This window comes from Prunus avium, chromosome 1, assembly GCF_965620075.1.
Source record: "Prunus avium chromosome 1, drPruAviu1.hap1.1, whole genome shotgun sequence".
Taxonomy (NCBI): Eukaryota; Viridiplantae; Streptophyta; class Magnoliopsida; order Rosales; family Rosaceae; genus Prunus; species Prunus avium.
The window spans coordinates 59,526,429-59,546,008 of record NC_142284.1 but is presented as its reverse complement, the minus strand read 5'-3'; the positions used below and the strand labels follow the sequence as shown (position 1 = coordinate 59,546,008).

Here is a 19,580-nt window from a genome sequence, read left to right as displayed (position 1 = left end):
TCAAACCCCTCTATCTCTCTCTCTCTCGAACAGAACAGACCCATGAAAATTGCACCAATGGGTTGCAGGGTCGCAGGGTTGGTGGGTGCAAAGAGCTAACGAGGGTGGCTATAGCTGGGGAGGCACAAATGGGTATTGGGTCTCGCAGAGAGAGAGAGAGTGTGTATGTGTATGTGTGTGTGTGAGGGTAGCGGGCAGAAGGGAGACGTGGCGGTGGAGGGGGTGGGTGGGTCTCACCCCTTTTTATAAAAGGGAGTTTCACTAAAACACCCAAAATGGGGGCTGAAATTATAAAAAAACCCAACACCCAAAACACTTTATAAACACACCCAAAATCCATCATTACACACACTCAAAACCCATTTATAAACACACCCAAAAAATATACAATTGTTGATTTTGGGTGTGTTTCTATGTTTAAATAGTGTTTGGGTTTTTTTATAAATACATGTCTAGGATTGGGTTTATTTATAATAATAGTTTATTTTTCTTCATTTTTTAGGTCATATTTTTTTTATTGTAAAGTATTTAATTATTTTTAACATATGAAATAATCAATTTGCCCTCATTTTTTTAACATTTGAGTTCTAAAAGTGAGGGCAAATTGATCATGCGCACGCTTTTATGCAAGGTATTTCATCAAATTATCCCCGAACTTATACCTAATTATTAATTTGCCTTTTAACTTTTTTTATAAAAAAATTAAAGACTCAATGTTCCCCCTTTACAAGACTTGTGTTTTTCTTCTTCTTTTTTATTTGTCTTTTTTTATTGGACATTATGCTCGTCTCTTCCCTCTCTTTTCATGCCTCTTTCCCCGAAGATTCCTTGCATTTTCCTGACCTTCAAACTTAGCCGTCCAGCATCCACAGAAAGCGACCCCTGACTTTGGGTAATTCAATAACATATTAATCTGCTGCTCAAGGCCAAACCACTGCCTAGAAAAAAATAATTAATTATGAGATAACTTCTTCTGCTCAAGTCGGATCGGAAGGCAGTATCAATTTGTAGTTGGTCTGATCTGAACCAGTATCAATTAATGGATCCCAGGAAAGCCCATAAAGCCTCTTCATCCTCACCATCCTCCTCATCAAAACGTTGGGAGTACCACATATTCTTGAGCTTCAGAGGTGAAGACACGCGCAAGGGCTTCACGTCACACCTTCACAAGGCATTAGAAAGCAGGGGATACGATGTTTTTATGGACGAGGATGATCTACAAGTAGGGCAAGTTATAAAACCAGAACTGTTGCAGGCAATTGAAAATTCCAAGATGTCTGTAATTGTCTTCTCAACGAGGTTTGCAGATTCCAGTTGGTGTCTTGATGAGCTAGTGAAGATCATGGAGTGTAGAAGAACACTGAATCAAATCGTTTTGCCAATATTCTACGATGTGGATCCTTCAGACGTCAGGCATCAGACTGGTACTTTGGCAACTGATTTTCAGAAACATACCATCCGACATAAAGATGAGGTGGTAAAGGAGTGGAAAAGGGCTCTTACTGAAGCTGCGAATTTGTGTGCCGGGGTTCTCAAAGACACTGCGGACAGGTAATGCGAGAATATGATCTCCTTAATTACGTCTATAGTTTTAGTACATATATATATCGTTATGTTTAGAAACTTATATGCAGATCTCGACAAAATCTGAGTTCTTTTGTTTTGCTTCTGAATTTAATTTTCAGGAACGAAGCAAAGTTTATCGAGGCATTTATTGAGAACAATATTATCGGATGGCTTTCCACAACTCCCCTACCAGTAGCCGCCTACACGGTTGGAGTCGACTCTCGTGTACATGATATGATCAGTTATCTTTTAGGTAGATCACAAGATGTTGTCATGATTGGAATTTGGGGGATGGGCGGACTGGGCAAAACAACAGCTGCGAAGGCCATTTATAATCGAATTAAGGATAAATTCGAAGCTCATGGTTTCCTTGGAGACATTAGGGACACTGCAAATAGACATGGTCTTGTTTATTTGCAAAAACTACTTCTTGCTGAAATCTACAAGAAACCGACCAAATTTCACATAAGTTGTGTTGATGGAGGGATGGGTATGATAAAAAAAGAACTTGGATGTAAAAGGGTACTTGTAATTATCGACGATGTAGATGAAAAGGAGCAACTCAAAGCGATAGTTGGAAATCGTGATTGGTTTGGCTCTGGAAGTAGAATTATAATAACTACTAGAGATAAACAATTTCTAGACGTACTTCGTGTGGATAAAACTTTCACGGTTCCAGAAATGAATCCAGATGAAGGTCTTGAGCTCTTTTGTCGGCATGCCTTTCAAAAAGGTTGTCCTAATAAACGATATCTTGAACTCTCGAAAAAGGTAGTTTTTTATAGTAGAGGTTTGCCACTGGCACTTGAAGTTTTAGGCTCTTGCTTGGTTGACAGAACCATAGCAGAGTGGGAAAGCCAATTGGAGGAATTGGAAGGAATCCCTCCTAAAGAAATTCTAAAAAAACTGAGAATAAGCTATGACGGTCTAGATCGTAACGAGAAGTGTATATTCCTTGATATATCTTGTTTCTTCATTGGAATGAACAAACACCATGTCAGAAAAATATTAGATGGATGTGGCTTTAAAGCAGAAATAAAAATCAGTGTCCTCCGTAAGAAGTGCCTTCTAACTGTTAATGAAAAGAACCAGCTAATGATGCATGATCTACTTCGAGACATGGGCAGAGCAATCTGTCAAGAAGGTGACCCAGAAGACCGGACTAGATTGTGGCTCAGCCCCGAAGATGCGACAGATGTATTGGAAGACAAATCTGTAAGTACTTTTTCAATAAAAGTTTAGAATGGCATCATACAAGAGAAGCCTATGTATGCGTAACATAGTCGGTTTTCCAACCCCTAATAGATAGAATTCTTTCTATTGGTTTGAACTTGCATTAAGAAGGCTCAGTCAGGCAAAATCATCCAAACTATATGTTTTGCCAACCAAACTTCATGTGTACATACTATTATAGCTTTTGTTAACAAACCTGTGGATAAAGAATTTGGTTAACACATGCAATTTTCATGTGTGTAAATCATTTGCCTTTTTTTAATAGGAAACTACAAAAGTTGAAGGACTTGCCCTAAATCTGCGAAGCTTGGAAAAGGCTAGTTTCGGTACTAAAGCATTTCGCAAAATGACCAAACTGAAATTGCTCCAGCTCAACTATGTAGAGCTCACCGGAGAGTACAAATTTCTTTCCAAAAATTTAAGATGGTTGTGCTGGCATGGATTCCTTCTAGATTCGATACCAGGTGACTTTGATCTAACAAGCCTAATTGCTATGGACCTGCAGTTTAGCAAACTCAAAGTAGTTTGGAAGGATTGCAAGGTAAGTTGGAGAACTAAACCGAATGTGCATTATTATTGCATTCAAGAAGTTTCAATATTGAGTCTTTTTTTATTCTGTTATTTAATAAGTTCATGTTTTAGTGGGAAAAATAAACAATCAGTTATTTTATTAGTAGGATGATGAAGTATTAAGATGTGAGAGTGGGTTTTAGGTCATGATAAGAGAAGTCTTTTAAATAGGTCTTTTATCAATGTTATTCGTTGAACTGAATTAAAATGAAATAGCATATTCTCTCAAGAAATTAGTGTCTATTTGTGTTGTGTATTTCTCTTCCTCCTACAAGGTATAATAATCCCAACCGAGTTGTTAGTTTTTTCTGTCTGGTTTTATACATAGATTATGTTCACTTTCTCTTCTTTTTGCATATGTTTTTATCAGACCTTTTCGGATTTTAATTTCCATTTTAATTTTGTTTTTGTGTAACAGTTGCTTGAGAAGTTGACAATCATTAATCTGAGTCATTCTCATGATCTAACAACATCACCAGACTTTTCAAAAGTCCCAAATCTCGAGGAGTTGATATTGGAATGCACGAGTTTGTCTGATGTCCATGAATCCATTGGTGATCTCAAAAGACTTGCTTTGGTAAATCTTGAACACTGCAAAATGCTTAAAGATCTCCCACTGAATTTATATAGATCCAAGTCTATTGAAACTCTTCTACTTAATGGTTGTTCAAGATTTGAAAACTTGGCTGAGGGCTTAGGGGACATGGTATCATTGAGAACTCTGGAAGCAGACGATACAGCTGTAACAAAAGTACCATCTTCCATAGTAAAATTGAAGAACCTGAGATCTTTATCTCTATGTGGTTTGGAACGGTTAACTGGCTTTTTGCCCTATTCTTACCTGAGATCTTCAGGTCTCCGTGGTTTGGAAGGGTCCCAACCAACTGGTTTTTTGCCTTCTTTGTTAGATGGCTTAAACTCTTTAAGAAAATTAGCTCTTGCAGACTGCAGTTTAACAGATGATGAACTCCCTGAGGATCTCGGGAGCCTAAGTTCCTTAGAACATTTAGATTGTGGACAAAATTCTTTTTGTAGACTGCCAAGCCTAATTGGTCTTTCAAAGCTGGAATATTTGTGTTTAAATGACTGCAGAAAACTTCGTGCAATCCCAGAATTACCGACAAATCTGAAAGTTCTGAGAGTGTTAGGCTGCACAGCATTGGAAACAATGCCAGATTTTTCAAAAATGTCAAGTATAAGAGAACTGTATTTATCTGATTCGTACAAACTCACTGAGATTCCTGGCCTGGATAAGTCATTAAACTCCGTGACAAGGATTCATATGGAAGGCTGCACCAAACTCACCACCAATTTCAGAAAGAAAATCCTACAGGTCAACCCTTCTCTCTCTCTCTCTCTCTCTCTCTCACACACACACACACACACACACACACAGATGCACATCCACGTCCACTGCATGTATACACATGAATGAATACGAATGTATTTACACAAATTTGGCTCTACATGGTATAGGGATGGACTTCTTGCGGATTTGGAGGCATTTATCTTGAAGGGATTTATGGTATTCCTAAGTGGTTCAGGTTGGTCGGTAATGAGTACAATGAAGTGGATTTTGAAGTGCCCCAAATTTTCAGTTGTGATTTAAAAGGGTTAACGTTGTGTTGCGTTTACTCTTCAGACAACCCAAAACCAAAAGATGGTCTTGGCATTACGGTTAGAAATATAACGCAGGGAACTACTTTGCACACCTGGCCAGCAATTGCCTCTGTAAAAACAGACAGTAAACCTGTAGAATATTATCTTTGGCAGGGACAACTATCGAACGATAGGCTCAGTTTGCAAGGTGGGGATAAAGTCTTGCTTTCTGTATTTGCTACAGTTGATTTTGTGAGAGTGAAGAAAGCAGGGGTCAATCTAGAATGGGTCAAAGTTATGAAGGAAAATATGCATGATTCGGATCCTCATCTGTATGATTTGGACCCAAATCCTGATTGGTTGTCGAGAGCTCCAGATGAGGCAGGACCAAGCCAAGGCGAACCATTAAGAGAATTAGTTCTTGCAAGCTGCAATTTAACTGATACTGCAATCTACAACGATCTTGGGAGTTTAATTTCTTTAGAATACTTAGATCTTCGAAAAAATAATGTTCTTAGCCTTCCCTGCCTCAGTGGTTTGGTAAAACTTGAGCAGTTATATTTAAATCATTGTAGAAATCTTCGTGCAATCCCAGATTTACCAACAAATTTGAAAGTTCTGGAAGCAGCTGGCTGCACTGGATTGGAAACAATGCCAGATGTTTCAAAAATGTCGAACATGAGAGAACTGTATCTATGTGATTCGTTCAAACTCACTGAGATTATAGGCTTGGATAAGTCATTAAACTCCATGACAAGGATTCATATGGAAGGCTGCACCAATCTCACTGCCCAATTTAGGAACAACATCATGCAGGTAAATCCTTCTCTTTCCCTCTCTTATTTTTCTTTTTTTAACACATAAACAGACGTACATGTTACATGTGCACATGCATGCATAAGAATGTATTTCTTATACAAATCTTGCTCTGCATGGTATAGGGATGGGCTTCTTGCGGATATGGTGGCATTTTTCTTAATGGAAATGATATTCCTGATTGGTTCGACTTTGTCAATGAGAATAACTTTGTGTATTTCACTGTGCCTCAAAGTGATGGTCGTAGTTTTACAGGGTTAACTCTGTCCTTTGTTTACTCTTTAGACCTCGAACCTAAAGCTCCAATTACCATTACCATTACAAATTTTAGCCAGGGTACTGATTTTGACGCCTTGATGACACATGCCTCGCTACACTATCTCTGGAAACCTGAAGAGCATTATCTTTGGCAGGGACAATTATCAAATGATGTGCTCCAATTGCAAGAAATGGACAAAGTCCGAATTCACATAGTACCTCATGATGATTTTGCCAAGGTGATGAAAACCGGGGTTAATCTAGTATGGGATAAACTTATGAAAGAAAATATGATTGATTACAATATTTGTGGGTATAAACATCATCCATCTCAAAATATGGTCAATGATTATGCGGCTTACTCAGTTGGAATTACTTCTCGGGTGGAGGTTTTGAGTAATCACTTAGATTTTGAAACTTCAGGTTCTAAGAATGTTCGCATGATTGGTATTTTGGGGATGCCCGGCATTGGAAAAACGACGCTTGCCAAAGCCATTTATAACAAATTTGAAGGTAGCTTTGAAGTTAGGAGTTTCCTTGCAGACGTGAGGGAAGTATTTGCAAACCAACGCAGTAATGGTCTGGTTGGTTTGCAAGAACAACTTCTAAATGATATCTTGAAAGGAGAGGGCATAAAGGTTGGATCTGTTGCTAAAGGGATTGATATGATAAGAGAACGACTTTTCTGTAAAAGAGCACTTGTCATAATTGACGATGCAGATGATCTACAGCAACTAAAAGCAATAGCTGGAGCTCGTGATTGGTTTGGTCATGGAAGTAGAATTGTTATAACAACAAGAAATCAACATTTGCCAGACCAAGTTGGAGTGGATAGCACATATATGGCTCAAGCAATGGATGAAAAAGAAGCTCTAGAGCTCTTTAGTAGGCATGCCTTCGAAAGAAGTTATCCTAATCAAGAATATCTTGACCTCTCAAAACGTGTAATTCGTTACTGTCAAGGTTTGCCACTAGCACTTAAAGTTTTAGGGTCTTTTCTAAAGAAAAGAACCACGACAGAGTGGAAAAGACATTTGGGGAAACTGGAAAGAAGTCCTCCTGATGGAGATATTCAAAAAATACTCAGAATAAGCTTTGACGGGCTACCTGATCATAAAAAGAGAGAGATATTCCTTGATATATCTTGTTTCTTGATAGGAATGGACAAGGACTATGTAACACAAATATTAGATGGATGTGGCTTTTATGCAACGATAGGAATCAGTGTCCTAATCGAACGGTGCTTTGTAACTGTCAGTGAGCAAAACAAGCTGATGGTGCATGATTTGCTTCGAGACATGGGAAGAGAGATCGTTCGTAAAAATGCCCACAGTCACCCTGAAAAATTTAGTAGATTGTGGAAACCTGAAGACGTAACAGATGTATTGAGCGATGAATCTGTAAGTACTTTCCCAATAAAGTTTTAGAATGCATCATGCAAGAGAAGCATATGTATATCCCGTGTCTATAATAAATTAAAATGCCCTTTTCCATTTCTTTTTTATTTTATTTAGTACAAGCGATAGTCTAAACCAAAGTAAAAGAGGGGATTCTTACACATCCACACTACCAAGGTGCGATATGAATTTGAACCTGAGACCTTAGTCTGCAAGTTTAGACCATTTTTCACTTCGCTAGACCCCGTTGCCATTTCTTATATTATATCCATTAAGATCAAAGCTCAATTAGGCATAACCAACAAAAAATATGTGCTTTGATTGCAGACACAAACTATAGGGCGTAACATGGTCCAATACTATTAATTATACCTTTTGGTTAATACATACACGGATTTTCATGTTTGTAAATCATTTTTCTAACTCGGTCTCTTTTTTTAACAGGGAACTAAAAAAATTGAAGGAGTTGTTCTACATTTGGATAAAAAAATTGAAGGAGTTGCTCTACATTTGGATTTGGATGTAGATTCGGATCTAGATTCAGATCTAGATTTGACTAGATTCAGTGCACAAGCATTTACCAAGATGAAAAAACTGAGGTTACTCTACCTCAGCAGAGTAGAGCTCACTGGAGAGTACAAAGATTTTCCCAAAAACTTAATATGGTTGTGCTGGCGTCATTTTCCTTTAGAGTCCATACCAGATGACTTTCCTATGCAACCAAAACTAGTTGCTTTAGACCTGCAATATAGCAAACTCAAAATAGTTTGGAAGGATTGCAAGGTATAACAATTTCAACCTTCTGTTGTTGGTTCTTTCCTTCACCTTCTCTTCATTTTGCATTAATTTCTGTATCAGAGACCTTCCTTTCGGATTTTAATTTCCATTCTAATTTCGTTTTTGTGTAACAGTTGCATCAGAAATTGAAAATCCTTAATCTCAGTTATTCCATTCAGCTAAGCGAATCACCAGACTTTTCAGAACTCCCAAATCTCGAGGAATTGATATTGCAATCCTGTTGCAGTTTGTCTGAGGTTCACTCATCCATCGGGGATCTTGGAAGACTTTCTTTGGTAAATCTTGAAGGCTGCAACAATCTAGAGGATCTCCCACTGAATTTCTATAAATCCAAGTCTATTGAAACTCTTATACTGAATGGTTGTTCAAGATTTCAAAACTTGGCCGATGGCTTAGGGGACATGGTATCATTGACAATTTTGGAAGCAGATAAGACAGGCATCGGACAAATCCCAAGTCTCGCCGGTCTTTCAAAGCTCAAGGTCTTGTGTTTGAATGCATGCAGACAACTTCTTGCAATCCCAGATTTACCAACCTATTTGTTTGTTCTGAAAGCAAATGGCTGCCCAGAATTGGAAACAATTCCAGATTTTTCAAAAATGTGGGATATGAGAGAATTGTATCTACGTGATTCGTTCAAACTCACTGAGGTTCCAGGCTTGGATAAGTCATTAAACTCCATGACAAGGATTCATATGGAAGGCTGCACCAAACTGACTGCCGATTTTAGGAACAACATCCTACAGGTCTCTCTCTCTCACACACACACACACACACACACACGCACACAAACACAGAGGCACAGCTCCAGATGCGGCCCATGTAATAATATATGCATGCATGTATAAGAATGTCTTGCTTCTGGTGTGCAGAGATGGACTTCTTGCGGATTTGGTGGAATTTATTTGAATGGAATTTATGATATTCCTGAGTGGTTCAAAATCGTCAATGATGTGGACAATATCGTCTTCTTTGAAGTTCCTCAAAAATCCATGGGTCGTGATTTAAAAGGGTTGACTATATGCTTCGTTTATCTTGTTTTAGGCCCGAAACTTGAAGATTCTGAAGGTCCTATTGACATTATCGTTAGAAATCTTACCAAACGAACTGCTTTGCACACCCAGATAGCATTTGCCTCCTTAAGAACTTACAGAAGACCAGAAGACCAATTGTTTTTCTCATACGGACAGGTAGACCATCATCATCTTTGGCAGGGACAATTGTCAAACGGTGTGCTCCGTTTGCAAGGCGGGGACCAAGTCTCCATTCTTGTAAGGCCTCTAGTTGATTTTGTGAGAGTGGAGAAGACCGGGGTTCATCTAGAATGGGACAAAGTCATGAAGGAAAATATGGATAATCCGGATCGTCATTTGTATGATTTTGAAACAAATCGGGATTTTTCAGGGGGAGTTGATGACGCATTTTTCAGGGGCAGTGTTATACATGAACAATTAGCAGTGGAACCATATCTGGATTTTTTTGGGGGAACTGATAATGAGGGAGGACGGAGCCATGACGCATCTGTTCCCGGTGATCAAATGAGTGCTACAGTTGAAGAATCAGCAGTGGAAGACAATCCTTTTGGCATGGCGGATGATGGAGCAAGACGGAGCCATGATGCATTTGGTCGCACTAATCAATCGAGTGTTGTGGATGAACAATTAGCAGTGAAGGGGTGTTTCGGGTATCTTAAAAAGTTTTTTATTTAATATTTTCTTCAATTGTTTTTCCCACCCACGTTGATTGTGATTGGTTGCCAAAGAATTTAGTTGACGGGAATGATTTAAGATTGAATTTTCCCTTTTCTTTTTTTTTTTTTTGGCCAAAGAATTTAATTGCAAAGGAAAGGGTCGCAACCTTGAATTGAATTCTACACATTGCAGGAAGCCAAATTATTTTATTTTATTTTTTCCTTTTCCTTTTCTTGTTTTAGCAAAAGAAACTTTACACATTGCCTGGAACCAAATTCTGCATTTTCTTTCACTTGAAAAGAAGACGCAAATCCCTTACTTAAACCTCCGCCAATGAGATAATCTACTAGGGTTAGCATGGAAGGGCAGGGGCATGGCTCTTGAGTAACCTTTTTCTGATTGATCTTAGTATGTGCTTCCTTTGAACAATCAGGATAACATTACAGGTTAGTTCGCTTTAAGTAGACCAACACCCCAATGCTGGTTAAAACAGCAGCACTTGCCAAAACTCCAGTGTGGAGAGACGTCCATCCCGTTTTCTGGGCCGTTGTTGTACCTGACTGCAATATGGTTCTGTGGCCAGAATCAGAGAAGTCCAGATGCAACCTTAGAACCTGAGAGAGAGAGAGAGAGAGAGAGAGAGAGAGAGAGAGAGGCATAAGGAAATAAATCATACAGCGGAGAATAATTACACATCAAAACTTGACATTAACAATCTGACCCTATCATCAAAACTCCCCTAAAACCTCCATTTATTATTGGATATTAGACAAGGGGAGTGACGACCAAGAGTTTGCAAGACAACTATTGTGCAAAATGCGCAAAAATAAAAAACAAATGTGTTAGAAATAAAATAAAAGAAGCAAAGAAGCAACATTTGTAGTACCTTCAGTCCCACTCCTCGTGCATGGCTGACTGCACTAACAAGATCATCATCAGTTGCAAGTAGAACTCTATCACCTTCATCATCTTCAAACTGGTGGAACAAATTACTGAAGTAAACACAATCTGAAGTTTTACAGCAGAATAAAATCATATAACACCACAAATAGCTCAGAGTTTTTACCAATATATGAGGACGATCATGAATCATTAGCAGCACCAATCCTTTGCATGACAGCAGATAACAGCTCATCTAAATTTTCCATGCCTGAAGAGAACAGAGAAAACAAATTTAAGTAGGTCATTGTGGGTTGAATTCTATAGTATTGTTGTAAACAGCTGGGCATGTAAGCGCAAAAACATTAACCATGTCCATCATCACTGTCACACCTCTCACCACACTGACTGCTTTTCTATCCCCAGTCAAACCCAATCTGCTGATCACGCCCAGTAGCTACACTTATATGACGAAACCATGTGTCAGTATACAACAAATTCTGTGCCACAACTAATAACACCATCACCGAGCTTACTTCTGCATACCACTGTCATATAAGCTGCCATTAATGTCCCCACCCCAAATATAATCATAAATACAACTCACTAATACTCACCCCATTACCCCAAAAGTCAATGAGCTATATTGGTCTAGAGGTACAATGAGAATTCAAAATCCCAGTTTAGAGCCTCTAAAATAGGAGGGGAGAAGTATACCCCCTATTTCGTAGTTTATACCTAGCTATCTATCCACTGCAAAACAAAAATATACTCCCCAAAATTTATAAATAAATTAAAACTTCGTCTTCCCAATGTATCACCCTTTTAATAATCAGCAAAATGAAGAGAAAAACATGAAGAAAAAAAGCTGCAAGTAAAAATAATTGTAAACATGTTTCTTTCCAAAGCTAGTCCGACTTCCATAAGTTCAATAAGTCCACTTAGGGAACCAAAAGTCCTTTCTCACTGTGACTTTGAAACTTTCTTGTTTTCCGGTACTGCATGATCATATTTGTTACTTCATATAATTTGCATTGTTGATTTTCTAATTACTTCCATCTCAGCCCCCGTATTGTATTTTAATTCATTCACAATCCCTTAGCATTCGATTTAATTTTACAAGTTCACTAATCTGGTTCTTTGAGTTTTCATGCATTTTAGCAAATCCTTAGGCTGTCCAACATCACAATCACTCCACAAAATGTTCATTAGCTAGGAGTGATATATAGGTAACCAAGGATTGACCAAAAAAGGTAACCAAGGAAAGTCATATACAAGCATCCTTGCAATGAAATGTTGCCTTCCACTGCCATTTACCACAATTGATCCGATGCATTCGACCCTGAGATCTTCAAACTTGAACGCAAATGAATTTCCAAGACCAAGAGAAGATAAGGGAACTTTCCATCTGTCCCATCAGAAGCCATTAGTGCAGGCAATTCACTGCAAAAAAATCCCCTAGGTATAGTTAATGAGCTAACCAGGTTACCAGGAAACCAAATAATCAAGGAAGCAATACGCAATATGCAGTTGAGTAAATGGTTTTTCATATCCCAATCAGTCTCACATCAACAAAATTTAAGTGACGTTCTTGGAAAATTTTGCATACCTTTGAGTATCACAATCATCAGGTGGCTCCAAAGCAAGTGCTGAATCCCAGAATTTTTGCATCATTGTGTTTGCCATAGTGTTAGCAGTTCCTGAGCTACTTTCAACCTGGGAAAGAAATACAAAATAAAATAACTACTTAATCAACTCATCCTTGGATTTTACGAAGTTGAAAAGGAGAGTAGCACAAATCCAACCGTGCTCTAGTAGCATCACCAAAGAAGCAAATAAAATACTAATGTGTAGACATAAGCGTGTTAACGAAGACGACTAATCTGTCCATCATTTAGCACCATAACTATAAGCATGAAATGGAAGTTAGAACATAAGGTTCATGGAGTTGACAAAATAATATCATGGTAATTTGAAGCTTCAAGCTCTGCATTTTGAACAGAAGATACTTGAAACCTTGTAATCCACTCTATCTGCCTCTTACGAGACTGCTTAAAGTCAACTTTGGTAAAGAAAACCCCAGTTTGTTGTTCGTCACTTAATTTTATTGATTGTTAGAAATGACAGAAACCTCTGAATTTGTCTTCTCAAGACAGCTGCTTGAATTAATCATTTGAACCCCTCTTACCACATCATATTATCCAAAACTTGCAAACTTAACAAAAAATGAAACTCCCCCGCTTATTATTGAAGGAAAAACTAAAATTATTTATTCAAGTTGTAGAGGAAATCTGAAGGTTTTCCTGCTAAAGTATGAGATTACACTAAATAAAGTGCAAAAACTGGTAGGGCATCTAAACAGTTGGTCATGGGTAACATTAACTACAGAAAAATAATGGGGCAATAATAGAATCCTGAAAACGTACCTGGTTGTGTGAGCACCCAAATGTCTTGATATATATAGTCTTGCATAAAGAAAAAAAACACAGAAGTTAGCGAAAGAAAATCATCACTGGAGAGGGAAAGAGAGATAGAGAGAAATACCTGAGTTCCAGGGATTTTGGGAGAGAGAGGAGCAAGGGGGTCTTGGATTTGAGATAGCTTATTGCTATTGCCATTGGGATTGGGTTTGTTGTTGTTCTTGTTCTTCTTTGGGTTCAATCCGACGGCTGTTATGGGCAAACGAAAACCCGGAGGAGCTCCACCTCCGCTCCCACCTAGCAAATCCTCTATGTCCTCCATTTCCTTAACTAACCTACACGCACTGCAAAACAACGACCCGCGATGGTTGGAGCTTCAAGTTCAAACACACAGACGACGGACAGAGTGAAGGGCTTATGTAACAGCTAAATTTCTAGAATTCTGGAAATAGCCCAATTTTGCACTTTTAAAGATTTTTGGCCCAATTTTGCACATTTTAATAACACACTGGGACTCGATTATCTTTTTATTTAATTTTATTTTTTGCCCTTTAAGAACATACATGATGTAAAGTAAAATGAACTCCTGCGCTGTCAAGGGAAACGTTATATACGTAATAGATTTTATTTAAGTTATGATAAGGTTTTCTTTAGCCAAAACGTTGCTTCACACTAATGCCACTTTATTTTTATTTATTTTATTTATTTTTTGAAAAAAGACTAATTTAGTTGTCAAAATACCCGAATAAAAAGTGTACTAAGAAAAAGAAACTTAATAACATTATATAAAGTTTTAATCAGTTTCAGTATCTGAATCTTTATGTAATCAAAATAAGCTTACTAGTTGAAAGCAAAATAAAATACATAAATATATATAATTATTATTTTAGTTCTTTTTTTTTGCAAAATAAAAATGTAAAGGGATGGAGGAAACTCGCTTGAGAGTCCTTTTAGTCTTGGCATTGGAATCGATTCTCTTTATTGTAGTTGGAGGAGAAGATGCTCCATCTCCCTCATTTCTTATTCCACTCTCTTTGGTTGATGATTAATTTTATTATAGGCACTTACGCAGTTTCCTCATAACACATATAGATATTAAATGTTTGTTTCGAGTTATTGGAGAATGTTTTTCATTACATAATGAAAAATTTCATGGAGTGATGAGGGAATGTTTTGATATTCACATTGAAGATTGTGTTCAAAAGCCAAAAATTTAAGAGATTTGGTATGAACCGTCTTTACTTTGCTCTCTTTTCATTTGCAAAGTTGAACACGCAAGACATATAAACCTGCATAGATTTCGATATATCATATATCTATATATGTACGTATTACTAAATTACATACGCAAAAGAGATTTTTTACTCCATCAAATATATTGACGTTTTCCCTAGAATAAAACATGTTCTGAAGTTTATAACAAAACCATCCTAATTATCTTCATCATTATAATATATACAATATGTACATATAAACCTGCATAATTATATCCTAATTGATATTTGAAGAAAAAAAAAAATATAATATTTTGATGTTAGTTTAATGGTTGCGATATCTGCAATATGAATTCTAATGGTTTTATAAAGTTTTAAATGACACTTTTCTTTTTCCTTCAGAAAGGAACTTAATTTTATAAAGTTTTTCCATATACACTTTTTTTTCTTTTTCCTTGTTGTTCCTTCCTTTCCCGATTTTAATGATGTATGATTCTGAAAAAAATAAATAAAGGAATTTTAATTTTATCCGTAATGTGTACAAAAGCTTCATGCGAATGTCAAATTAAAAAAAAAAGAATTTTTATTTTTAGCACTTGGAATATTTAAGCTGGAGTGGAGAGGATGGTGGCCTCTAACCGGTAGTTTTTGACTACAACAGATCTGTTTTCTTTTTCTTTTTTGGGGCAAAAAGTTATTTTTTGTCCCTGTAGTTTGCTAATTTATCATTTTTGTCCATATAATTTTATATTTTGTCAGTTTTACCTTTTAGTTTTAAATTCAGAGTAATTCAACGACATATTTCAATTTATGTCAAATTCCTCCCAATTCCGACATTTTGACTCCTAATTCCCTTTACCCGGCCACTCTTTGTCTTTTCTGTTTCCCCTTGTCCCTATTTCTCTCAATACGCATTTTCTCCAAATATGAGTTGGGCATTGTTGGAGGAAAGATCACAAAAAGTACATATGCAGAATAATGGAGTAGGACAATGAATATAGAGAACCAGAGAATCGGATATTAACAACTGATTGCTTGTAAGCTTCGATACAACAATATAGCCCATTCTACAATGCCTATTTCTAACTGGAAATGCACTTCTACACAACTCTTGAAGTAATTCCAAGAGATATACAGACACAACACTTGACTTCTAAGAGTACAACTTTTCATATAACTAAGAGACATGAAACTTTGTAGGAACGTATACAACTGACAAGATTATTTTTATCCTTAATTTTGCAGACAATGCATTGCTGTCATGTACGTCGTTTTCCTCCCAATTTGATGTGGACCTTCAATTTTAGCCGCCCAACAGATCGTGCAGCTAGGAGCAACAGAAAATTGTTGGAATATTGATTCCAACCTATGCACACTCACAAACTTTTGCTGCACAATCTATCGAGCATTAAGATTAAACAACAGAATGCAGAGGAATAAAAACTGAACATGAAACAGAGGAGCTTCTTTTGCTCTCGGTCTACTTCTATGCCATATATTCTGGAGGAGACTTGCTCTCCCTCAAAAGTCTTCCACGGACAGAATCATGTGGGCTTTTTCTTTTATGTGCTCAAAATGCTCAAGGAGCTTGACCTTGACTTGGGTATTTCATTATTGTCTGTGCTGCAACACCCAAACCACTACCACAAAAAATAATCACGAAACAACTCGTTCAGTTCAGCATACAAGTCCGAAGACCAACTAATGAAATGCAAAGAGATTAAAAGGCTTAGGAAAAAAGAAAGTCATTTCTTGTTCTTGTAGTTTGATGGTTTATCATTTTTGTCCTCGTAGTTTATAAATTTTTGTTAATTTTATCCTTTTAGTTTTCAATTTGGAACACTTCGAGGACATACACATTTCAATTTCTATCAAATTCCTCCCACTTCCACATGTTTGACTCCCAATTCCCTTGCCAATGAAGTAATGCAGTGAATATAGAGAACCAGAGAGTCTAATATTTGTTAAGATTTTGTAGGGACAGATCTTTGGTCCACTACTAGCAACATTGATATTGTCCGCAACTTAACCACATATTTAGCAGGTGTGAGATTTTATACAAAAAGCCTTGATGTTATTAGAAGTGAAGCTATTAATTTAATATATGGAACGTTCTATTTTGTTAATAGCCGATGTGGGACTCTGCGTATTCTTCAACAATATTAACAACTTATTGTGTAAGCTTCGATACAACAGTATAGCCCATTACACTGGCTGTTTATAACTAGAATTGAACTTCTACACAAAACACACAACACTTGAATTAATTCCAAGAGATCTAGAATTGTCCAAAAAACAAAAAAAATATAGATATATAGACACAACACTTGACTTCTAAAGAGTACGAATTTGCCTAGAGACAAAACTCTTCATACATTAATTGGTTGGGTCAATCTTCCCCTCTGAAATTTCGTGCTGGTTTCTTCTCTTTTTTCCTGCCTTGTTCCCTTTCCCTACCCCTTGCAAGCTCCTTGCCGTGTATCTTGTAGAAAACAGAATGAAACAAATACCAGAATGAACAAAGTCAGAGCGACAACCAGGCCTCAAAACACACACTCAATGATCTCACACAAACACAGGAAAAATAGAAGGAAGAAGACTGGAGCAAAAACAGACAAGTTTCATTCAATCTAATCAAAACAACAACGGCTCCAATACAAATAGAGGCAATGCCTATTTTGAGAGGTGGGCTCGTTTGGGAGTGCTTCTTTCCGAAGTGCTTATGCTAGTAGAGCTTATGTCAGTAGCGCTTATGACATAAGTGCTTCTACAAAGAAGCAGTTTGCCGTTTGGATGTCACATTTAAAAGTGCTTTTACACTACATAAAAGCGCTTTTGATATTTTGATGAGTGTTTGGCTGACACAGTAAAAGCGCTTTTAAAAGTACTTTAAAAAAATTTAAAGAATCCCAAAATATTATAATAAACACAGGAAATAAAAATTCATAGGATCCCAAAATAAAAACACGACTTTAAAAAGTATGAACTTCCCAAATTAAATTCATAGGAAATCTAAAATAACAACACAATCTGTAGACATAAGTGAGACTCAAGAGGATATAAAAAAAAAGGAAAAAGTTTGAGGAAATGACACCGTCTTGAAGCTCGTATATAAGAACAGTACAAGAAGAAAGGAAATGACTTTGCTTTCCTTAAGAGAAAAAGAAAGAAAGAAAGGGTATTTTGGCATTTAAAAAAATTAAATATGGATATTTTTGGCATTTTAAAAGTTTCATTAAAGGGAGCCAAGTGCTTCCCTTGTTTTTGTCCTGCAGCGCTTTTAAGAAGAAGCACCTCTCAAGTGCTTCTTCCAAAACCACTCCAAGTGCTTTTGAATCTCACCCAAAGCGCTTTTACAATTTTTGCCAAACACCATTTTTAAAATACATAAGCGCTTTCACCCATTTAGAAGCGCTTTTCGCTGCTTCAAAAGCACTCCCATTCAAATAAAATATGATCGGCATATTTTATATCATATATTTAACCCTATTCTTAGTATAATTTGGTTAATATTTTGGAAGAATTTTGATACTTTGAATTATATTTTCAATATAGGGCTTTCGACTTCCTCCGGAGCAAAACATAATCAAATGGACGAATTTTGGAGTAATTCCAGTTGGAGGACGTTCGTGAGTTATTTTCTGACCTTTCTACCGAGCGGTTATTTTCTGGCAATAAAATAAAGGAGCAATGCGCGGTGCTGGAATAGTGACGTGTTGGGCCTTTATTACGTTTTTGGAGCCCAAGATGACCTCGGATGGGTTCGTGGCCTTCTGGAGAAGTGTTCAGAACGTTTTTATCTTTAAAACGAGCTATCTTGAGCCTGATTTGGAGGAGATTTGAGCCTAAAACGTGGCTGGGCAGATTGTTGGCAGATTCTCCTAGTCCAATTTGGACTTTATTTCCTAGTTTTATTTTATTTTAACCTAGTTTCCTTATGGAGATTGGGCAGCTGGGTTTTAGGAGGTATTTAAGTTATGTTTCAGGGAATTTTAGGATCTCTCTTTTGGCTTTTGGAACGCGACTTTTGCTAGGGTTTTTGAAGAACTTCTACTTCAAGATGTTTTTATTCTTATTCATGGGAATGATATTTTCTTGGGCTTTAGTTATAATTATGCGTAACTAATTCTCTTTGCTAGGGTGAAGCCTTGAACCTTAACATGAATATGTGATTTTTATTTAATTGCTTATGATTGATTGCATGCATACTTTGAATTGTTAATCACTGTTTTAAATTATCTAATTGTCCTAATGCTTGATCACCATTATGATCTTTAGAAAAGTAATTGGATGCAATTTTGGTCGGAAGGTTCCCTGGAATTGACGCTGGCTTCTTGTGGTTAATAATTGTAATTTCACTTAAGATGAACACCACGTCTTAAGGGTTGCATGGTTTTTCAAAGGGTTTTCACAAAACTTAATGAGTCTTTCATGTTCATATTTGATCCGAACGTCCGGACGGGTTGCATGTTAGATATACGTTCTATGTTGGAGGCTCCAAGTAGAATATAAATTAGGAAAACCTAACCTTCAAAGTGGCATGTGCAAATCATAAGTAATTGGTAAAAATTCATAGGATTGCTAGGTGACGGTGAAACCCTAGTGCTTTTATAAATTGGTTTTTAAAATTTGCTTTTCTTCAATTTCCCAACTTTCCAATTTCTTTTATTGTTAATTTAATCTTTTCAAATTCATAAATTTCAACACTTTGATAAAATCTATCTTAATTATTAACTGAGAATTAGTTTAATTACAAATTAGTCAAACAATCTTTGGGGACAACGACCTTGCATGAGCATTTAAACTACAATTACCTTGTATTCTTGCAAGTATTTTAAGTGATTTTAACCCTGTTTGCGCAGGTACTAAAAATCCTATCAAAATACATAAGCGCTTTTCTCTTTTCTCCTCCATTCAAATAAAATTACTTTGTTACTCTTTCAAAAGTTCTATATTCATAGTCAAGCTATTGTCCTAAACACTAAAACCAACAATTTCCTAAACCTCTTCTCCCATAAACTAACAGAAAAAATCTTTTCAGCAAAAAGTCAAAACATCCTAGAGACTAGAGAGCATTCGGCCGAAAGGAATACAAAATTAGCTACAGTTAGCAGCATAACTTATTGAGGCAATAAACAA

At 36.8% G+C, this 19,580-nt stretch overlaps 2 protein-coding genes across 6 annotated transcripts; one reads left to right on the top strand and one right to left on the bottom strand.

Moving 5' to 3' along the window:
- The first annotated feature begins 624 nt into the window (after positions 1–624).
- LOC110750727 (disease resistance protein RPP2B) lies at positions 625–10,031 on the top strand. 2 transcript variants are annotated; one of them, XM_021951096.2, is made up of 9 exons: positions 628–1,551; positions 1,686–2,781; positions 3,065–3,340; positions 3,788–4,702; positions 4,846–5,784; positions 5,910–7,442; positions 7,884–8,222; positions 8,351–8,983; positions 9,110–10,031. In XM_021951096.2, exons 1-9 carry the CDS (start codon positions 1,040–1,042, stop codon positions 9,944–9,946), a joined length of 7,080 nt encoding a protein of 2,359 aa, XP_021806788.2. In that variant the 5' UTR covers positions 628–1,039; the 3' UTR covers positions 9,947–10,031. The 2 variants fall into 2 exon arrangements, with proteins under 2 accessions (XP_088103425.1, XP_021806788.2); XM_088247299.1 differs by lacking the exons at positions 7,884–8,222; positions 8,351–8,983; positions 9,110–10,031 and having other exon boundaries at positions 625–1,551; positions 5,910–7,793.
- Positions 10,032–10,131: 100 nt separating this feature from the next.
- On the bottom strand, positions 10,132–13,677 carry LOC110750745 (uncharacterized). Of its 4 annotated transcripts, XM_088247307.1 has the most exons (8): positions 13,352–13,677; positions 13,234–13,272; positions 12,417–12,523; positions 12,125–12,250; positions 11,201–11,264; positions 10,995–11,078; positions 10,815–10,904; positions 10,132–10,542 (listed from the first exon to the last, which is right to left on the bottom strand). In XM_088247307.1, the coding sequence occupies exons 1-5, from the start codon at positions 13,547–13,549 to the stop codon at positions 11,252–11,254; spliced, it is 483 nt and encodes a 160-aa protein (XP_088103433.1). In that variant the 5' UTR covers positions 13,550–13,677; the 3' UTR covers positions 10,132–10,542; positions 10,815–10,904; positions 10,995–11,078; positions 11,201–11,251. The 4 variants fall into 4 exon arrangements, with proteins under 4 accessions (XP_088103433.1, XP_021806802.1, XP_088103434.1 ...); XM_021951110.2 differs by lacking the exon at positions 11,201–11,264 and having other exon boundaries at positions 10,136–10,542; XM_088247308.1 differs by lacking the exons at positions 10,132–10,542; positions 10,815–10,904; positions 10,995–11,078 and having other exon boundaries at positions 11,093–11,264.
- Between the last annotated feature and the right edge of the window lie 5,903 nt (positions 13,678–19,580).

Bases quoted from the DNA above. Each gene is read 5' to 3' on its own strand.
- LOC110750745 (XM_021951110.2), bottom strand. From the start codon at position 13,549: ATGGAGGACATAGAGGATTTGCTAGGTGGGAGCGGAGGTGGAGCTCCT. The intron at 13,273-13,351 runs GTATTTCTCTCT...TCTTTATGCAAG, and splicing joins CCAAAATCCCTGGAACTCAG to ACTATATATATCAAGACATT. The intron at 12,251-12,416 runs GTATGCAAAATT...ATTTTTTTGCAG, and splicing joins GATGATTGTGATACTCAAAG to TGAATTGCCTGCACTAATGG.
- LOC110750727 (XM_021951096.2), top strand. From the start codon at position 1,040: ATGGATCCCAGGAAAGCCCATAAAGCCTCTTCATCCTCACCATCCTCC. The intron at 8,223-8,350 runs GTATAACAATTT...TTTGTGTAACAG, and splicing joins TAGTTTGGAAGGATTGCAAG to TTGCATCAGAAATTGAAAAT. The intron at 8,984-9,109 runs GTCTCTCTCTCT...TCTGGTGTGCAG, and splicing joins TTAGGAACAACATCCTACAG to AGATGGACTTCTTGCGGATT.